At 53.6% G+C, this 7662-nt stretch overlaps 1 protein-coding gene across 1 annotated transcript; it reads left to right on the forward strand.

Annotated features, from left to right (window-relative positions):
- The first annotated feature begins 6904 nt into the window (after positions 1-6904).
- RPRML (reprimo like) lies at positions 6905-7301 on the forward strand. Its single transcript, XM_037495443.1, is given in 2 exon segments — positions 6905-7022; positions 7025-7301. Coding segments are annotated over 2 exon segments (360 nt in total). The 3' UTR covers positions 7267-7301.
- The last annotated feature ends 361 nt before the right edge of the window (positions 7302-7662 follow it).

Raw genomic sequence — 7662 nt, forward strand, 5'->3', positions numbered from 1 at the left:
GGATGTAGATGATGGTTGCAGGTTTTTTTCCCCTTTCTTTTAATCTGCTTCAGTGCCTATAGCATTCAAATGAAAGTTTTGCAGAACTCACAAAACATCTCTGTGGAACCCAACTGTTCCACAAGGAACACAGTTTGGAAACCAGTGCAATAAGCTACATTCCTGGATTTATTATTGAAGCAAGTGGGGCCTGAACCTTTTAAAATCAGCTTATCTATGCTGTTAAACTGCCCTGTATGAAGGGAGAGAGAGAAAAAGGTATTTCTAACATTCAAGTGAATGTAAACATCCTCCTGTGGCATACTTGGCCTGTCCCCCAGCATGTCACGCAGACCTGAAAGTGGCCAGGATCAGGGGCCCAGCACAGTAGGCAAGGGCAGCCTACCCACGCAGGATGCTGTGGTTTCTGCTTGACCCTGACCCAGCGCAGCTCCTACCTCTGACCTCCCCAACTCTCAGATCTCCCTCCATGTCTAATCTAAATGGGGAAGCTCTAATTCCCCCAGGCTTGTCATCAGGCATTGGGGGCCTGCTGCATTCCCCTGTTGTGACTGGCAGTGAGACTGGTGCACACATGGGCAACCCAGAGGATCTTTCTTTTCCTCTTTCCTTCCTCCAGGCTTGTTCTTTCGACTGGGGAAGCCAGATGCTTTAGAGTTTAATTACAGGCTGCAGTTGGAAGCACAGAATGTCAGCGCTGGAAAGGAAGGACCTTATTATAAATAATAGCTACCAGCATTTATTGAACATTTACTCTGTGCCAGGCACTGTGCCAAGCCCGTTTCTAGGCATTACCTTATTTAACCTTCCCAACAATTCTAGAAGGCAGGTACCCTCATTATATCTTTTCTAACGGGAGGGAAACTGAGGCTTTAGGGAGGTTACAGGGCATTTCCCAACTGGGCTGAGTGGTATAGAGTGGCAAAATAAAATGTGGGTTAGTAAAAAACAAAACAAAGCAAAAAGAGCTTCCCCCCAAGAAATTCACAAGACCCGCGGAATCGTGGAGTAAAGAAACCTGTGTAGGCCAGCGTCGCTTCTGCTGCAGGCCTTCCAGAACTCTGATCCCGAGAACAGTTTGGAGGCGCAGATGTTAACCATTTTATAGATGGGGGAATGGAGGCAGGGTCTTAGGGATGGGCCAGGCACAAATCCTGGCCCCAGGCTTTCTACGCCCCAGAGGATCAGAGAAGAAGAAAGCACACGTCCTGTTTTCATAAACAAAGTTTTATTGACAATCATCTCTCCTGGCTCCCTTGATTGACAAATCAGCCAGTGTAGACCAGAGAGGATGACTTACCCCAGGCTACACAGCCAGTGAGGGACAGAGGCAGAAATAAACCCCAGATCTCCAAAATACAGATGACTTCCAAAACACAAGTCAGACAGGTGGCAGCAGAGGGGGCGTCGGTTTTGAAGTTCCACGCGACCTGTAGTACCTGTGCCAGGCCTCCAATGGGTGCTGCTTACACAGGCCCCAGGCCCCGCCCCCACTGTCCATACACTGACAGCATTTCTCCTGCTGCTCCGGGTCCGCTTTGGCCTGCTCTGCCCTGGGACTGTGTCCGCTCGCCCCCTTGTGTGGGTGACCTGAGCAGGGAGCAGGCACGAACCCCGGAGTCTCGTAAGGGACAAAGGCTGAACAGGGCCATCTGTGTTTATTTTAATTCTGTACCAGAGGCAGTAAAACATTATTAACTTCCCCTCTGCCAGTGTGAAACGTGAGATCACTTGGACAGGAACCGGGCAGAAGGCAACCTTTGCCCACTCTGGGAAGAGTTTGCCAAACAAATGAATGGAGTTAACAGGATCCCGGGGGAGCTGTTCAAAACCACTTCAGAAAATAAATGATGGTGAAGGGCTCTCGGGCTTCCCTGAAGTACATCGTTGTACTGTGGTCATTTATTTACACTGTGTGTGTGTGTACTGTTGAGTGTGCAAATAAAATCATTTTTATCTTTGTGAAAATTGCACAAAGCACTTTATTAGCCTTGTCAACAATTTAAAATAGCTACAGATTTAAACAGTTCAGCTAGGCCCACCCAGCAAGTGATACTAATGAGGGAGGTTTAATTAATCTCCAAATCTTGGTGGGGGAGGTGTCTTATGACCCAGGATGGCCAAGGCGTTCCAGAGAGCTGCAGGTCCTTCTGGGAACAGCTGCAGAGAGAGTAGGGCATAAACGGTGGCCTTGGGTGGAGGCCCTTCCAGACTGCCCAGATGGCCTTTCCAGAGCCAGGAGACGCAGACTTGTCACCGAGGTGGAGGGTAAAAATAGTCCTGTGTGGGCGGCAACTGGGCCCAGAGGCACCAGCTTCCTTGTCTCTAGGACAGGAGGAGGCAAGCCTGTGACTGGCACCTTCCTAGGCTCCTGGGGTGCCCCTCTTCCCCAAGCCCTGGGGACTGGGGTGGGGGGAGACTTTCCCTAATAAGGCAGCACCTCCCTACACCCCACCCACACACACAGTGCTGGGAAGAGCTTGGGCTAGATTATAAAGCAGCAAAGGGCTTAAATTCTGGTCATGCCAGCTACCAGGCTGTTTGACTTCTGGCAGGATTTTTCTCTCTGAGCCTCCATTTTTTCATCTGTCAAATGGGGCCTAGTGATTTATACCTCTTGCTTACCTTCCAGCACATTCTTTAAGAGTAGCCCTGGGTCTCCCTGGTGGCACAGGGGTTAAACACACAGTGCTATCAAGCTGTCCCTAGCCACTGCAGCACAAGTTCGATCCCCAGCCAGGGAACTGACCCACATGGTGCAGCAGACCTCTCCTGTCTCGCCCGCTGCTCCCATAAGCAGTGTATTTCAGTTAGTCAGTCTGCCTGTTTCTGCTCCCCACTCTGTCTCTGGTGAATCCTCTCACCCCCCCCCCACACCTCTGATCTACACCCTGGTTCTTGTATGCATAAATAAATAAATCATATGAAAAAAGAGTGGCCCCTGAAGCAACCCAGCCATGTCATGAGGACACTCAAGCAGCCTCAAAAAAGGTCCACAGGCCAAGGACAGAGGCCTCAGGACAGCGGCTGTTTCAGGGGGTCATCTGGGATGGCTTTCCTCCACCCCCAGTTAAGCCTCCAGGTGACCACAGCCCTGGGCAGCTCCTTGGGTACACCCTCATGAGAAACCCTGAGCCAGAACCACCCAGCTCAGCTGGCCCTCAGAAACTGTGAGATAATTAATATTTGCCAAATTGGGGGACAAATGATGTAGCAATTAATAACAAATACACTTCCTTTTCAGGGTTATTATAAGAATTAAGAGAGAACGTAGGCCAAGCAACAACCAGATTTGCTGGGACCAGGGGATCCAGAAGAGCAGGAGGAGGGCTTACTGGACAGGGCGTGACTGGCCAGGTTCAGGCCATGTGGGCCCCCAACTCCTGAACTCTGGGGAGGAGGCTGAGAGACTTAAAGTGCAGATAGTGGCCAGACCATAGATCAGAATAGAACTTTGAGATCTGTGGCAACATCCCAAAGCCAACCACAGCCCAGTAGTGATCTGCCCCCAATGGGCTTGATCAATAACACAGCTTCCAACTTTTGGCCCCACTGCCAATGGAGGACAGACAGAACATAAGATATGCTTCCCTAACCAATCACAGAGGATACCTGGATTCTGGCCGGCCCACCTACACTTTCCCAGCCTCCTAGCAGGCTGTGCCTGAAGCTGTCCCTTCTTTTCACTATAAAGCTCACCCACTCCTCTGCCTGCCTTTGAGTCTCTGCCAAAGTCAATTAATGGTGGCTGCCACCCTCGCTGCAGCAAGCTCTGAATAAACAGCCTTTGCTTGTTCTCACGTGGGTGGTCTTTGTTTACTTTCACAAGCCCAAGTTCTCTTTCCCTTCCTACTCGCAGATCATAGACTACTTCTTCCTCTCCCTCCCAAGTATCCGGAGAAACCTGCTCAGAGATGATAGAAGAGAGAGAGACAGGGATAATGCCAAGCATTACTTTGAAACAGGGCAGATCTGGTTCAAACCTGGCCCTGATGCTTGATAGCTGTGCATCCTGAGGAAGTCAGTGAAGTATCTGAGCTTCTGCTGGCTCCTGTCAAGGGGAAGTTGAACCCAAGGACTGTGGTGAGAATGTATTTAACATACTCAGCATACAATAGGTGCTCAATAGAGGAAGCCCCTTGGTGGAGGGGTGCCTCCCTTACCACCACCACTGCCTCTCTCCCGCCCCCTCATCTGGACCACAGTCTTCCTTGCAGCGAACAACCTGACCTCAGCTTGTTGGAGCCCAAGGTGTCTGGACTCAAGTCCAGGGTCTTTCGGAGGTTAAGGGCTGGTCTTAGGAGGAAGATGGACAAAGGCCACAACAAAGCAGTTCTCTCAAGAAATCCCAGCTGATAAGAGCAAAGTCAAGATGTCCAGGTCAGAGTTATATCATCCTCCTGTGTTCTGGCACTGAGGGTGACCGGAACTGGCAGGGAGGTTCCTGTCCAGAAAACTGAATGTCCTCGGCTAGGTCACTTTCCCAGGCATGAGGAGGCTGACCAGGTCTTTTCTCGACCTTTCCTCTGTGTGTGTGCATCAGTTTCTTCATCTCTGAAAGAACTGTAATAGCCTCCCAGGCCTGCCCCCCAGACCCCCGCCTTATAGAAATGAATTCTAACATTTTACCCAGGCAGAGGAAGAACTAGCAGTACTTCAGGAATGGTGAGGTCAAGAGAAGCTTTATTACTTATGCATGAGGTCCCAGACCTGGGTAGCCCCGTAAGGTCTGAGCACAGGTTTAAAGACCAAGGGTTCCTTTATACACAACTATCTCCATACCTGTTACATGGATAGCATCATTTTTCAGCAGGCACAACCATTTGTGGCAAAGTCCCCAGACAAGGGGGCAAGGCAAGGGGGGAAAGATGCAGGCATTCGGGGATGGCCTTGGAGAGACAGACCAGCTGGCTGGCCGCCCCACCAGTGCTGAGGCCCTGGCAGTGAATCTTGACAGGGAAGGAGCTGTAAGTAAGCAAACTTGTTGATGATGCCTGCATTGGAGTGTTCATTGCACCTGGGCTGGAAGTTCTGCTGGAATCTTTATTATTTCATTTGCTCAATAATTTATTTTCGCTTCACCCCCACGAATTAGTGTTTTGCTAATGGGGTGTGTGTGTGTGTGTGGGGGTGATTTTTAGATGTTCACATGTTGGGGGCATCCTGTACCCCTCACTCCAGTTCACCCGGCCCTTTCCATCCACTGTCACCCCTGGACTCCAAGCTTCCTGACAGCGTCCTGGACTGTTACAAAGATCGCTCCATGCTTCCTTCCTTCCTTCCCCACAACAAAGAATGCAAAGGAATACAAGGATGCTAAACCATCTCCCACCCCATAAACGCAGGCAAATGTGTTGAAAAAAAATGATACCAACCAAGATGGGGGGCCCCTCCCCCCAGGACTGGAGTCTAAGCTGGTACATTTCTGGAGGACAATTTGGTAGGATGAATTTTTGTATTCTGCAGGTCCTTTTTCAAATAAAATCTAAGTTAAAAATTACAGTGTCTGCACAATGACTGCGTTTCAAAGCTCTTTATGGTAATATAGTTTCTGATGCCAAAAAAAAAAAAAAAAAAGAAAAGAAAAGAAAAGGAAGCAACTCAAATATCTTAAAATAAAGACCTTGGTTAAGTAAACTGTAGCCTGTACCTGGAAACACCATTTCTTTACCACAGAGGTTGTGGTAGATCAGTAGTTCTTAAAGTTCAGCTCCCCAAGAACAGGGTGAAGTCATTTTGCGGGGGCTCCTCCCCAGACCTGATTCAGAAACTCTGGGCTGGGCCCAGGAATCCGGGTTTTAACAAGTCTTCCAAGCAATTCAAAACCACAGTTGTAGATGAATATTCATCACTACCAAGTGATACACTGTTAAATGACAAAAGGTTACAAAACAGCACGTACAAAGCAGTAGGCACCAAGAGCGCGCCCCTAGTCTGGCTGCACTGGCACAGAGAGAGGCGCACAGGAAAAGTCCAGAAGATTCTGCACCAAGGGGGGGACATCGACCCCCGGCGTGGTAAGAGTACACATAAGGTTTTCCTTTATTCCCATTTTGCTAAGCCTATTTTCTGACTAGTCTGCAATAATATCCTTTGAAAAAAAGGAAAGGAAAACGAACCCAATGTGTTATTTTTGAATGGAGAAAAGAAAATCGAGTGGGATGGGGCGAGGGCGCGCGCGGGCGGCAGAGCGCGGTCCTCACCCGCGCGGCTCCTGGCTGGGGAGAGCGAAGCTGCGGCCGCCGGGGCCCTGCAGCCCCAGGCTCGGCGCCAGGGGAAGGGGAGGCAGCCTGCGGCTCGGGGCTGCTCCTCTGGCGTCGAGGGGGACTTAGTGGCACTTAAATTAAGAGGCCAGGAGAGATGTAGCAGCAGGCTGTGGGGAGAATTTCACTAAGAACACCGACTCCCGAGATGGGTGCCTTAGGGGGACGGATTTTCCAGCCAGAACATTCCGTGGTGGCCCCGAGGGCGCCAGGCACGTCCGGCCCGAGGGCGGAGCTGCCGGGATCCCCGAGCCCTTCCAGCCTCGAGGCTCTGGGGGGACAGCGCTCGCCGCGGGGTGCCAGGGGGCGACGCGGGGCCCGGCGGGGAGGGGTTGGCAGCGGGGCGGGCGGGGCGGGGCCGTTGCTAGGGGAGGGGCGGCGGGGCCCGCAGCGGCTGAGCCGGCACCCGCCGCGCGCTGCTCCCGCTCCCAGCTCCCGCGCCGCCTGTTGCTCGCGGCTCCAGCCCGCAGCTTCCCGCCGGGCGCCCAGACTAGCGGCCCGAGGGGGTGCCGGCGCGGGGGGAGCCTCCCGCCTTGCTCTTCTCCCCACTGACAGGTAGACTGAGCGTCCCCGAGAGCTCCGGCGCCGAGCCTGCTGTGCGCCCCGGACCGCGCGCGCCGACCCCCGCGCACCCCGCCGGCATGAACGCGACCTTCCTGAACCACAGCGGCCTGGAGGCGGCGGGCGGCCTGGGCAGCGGCGGCGGGGCCGCCCTGGGGAACCGCAGCCACGGACTGGGCACGTGGCTGGGCTGCTGCCCGGGGGCGCGCCGCTGGCCGCCAGCGACGGGGTCCCCGCGGGGCTGACGCCCGACGAGCGCAGCCTGTGGGTGTCGCGCGTGGCGCAGATCGCGGTGCTCTGCGTGCTCTCGCTCACCGTGGTCTTCGGCGTCTTCTTCCTGGGCTGCAACCTGCTCATCAAGTCGGAGAGCATGATCAACTTTCTGATGCAGGAGCGTCGGCCCTCCAAGGACGTGGGGGCCGCCATCCTGGGGCTGTACTGAGCGCCGCCGGCCGCCCTCACCAGCCCGACTGGAAGGAGACGCAGCAGGGACCAGGACCCTCGTCCCATCCCCGGGTCCTGCCACCCCCTCAAGGTGGGCAGCGCAAGCGGCAACGAAGTGCCTGGGGCGCCGGGATCTGGGGACACTGCGGGGCGCTGCGGCCGCGCCAGAAGGGACTTCCTCGCCGGCTCTGCTCGGTGTGCGCTGGGGCGCTGCGGGGTGCTGGGAGGGGAGAGGATGGACTTCCCAATTTTTTTAAAAAAAAGAAGTTCGGGGCAGGGAGGGAGTGGTTGTGAGATGTACCTTGGGACTGAGGTCACTCGCAAGGGGTTGTGTGTGTGTGTCTGTAGGTGGGGTTGGGGCGAGTAACAAGGTGTGTTGGGGGGCGTTGTGGAA

The sequence above is a fragment of the Talpa occidentalis genome, unplaced genomic scaffold (genome assembly GCF_014898055.3).
Source record: "Talpa occidentalis isolate TD23 unplaced genomic scaffold, MPIMG_talOcc4v2.1 talOcc4.7, whole genome shotgun sequence".
Taxonomy (NCBI): domain Eukaryota; kingdom Metazoa; phylum Chordata; class Mammalia; order Eulipotyphla; family Talpidae; genus Talpa; species Talpa occidentalis.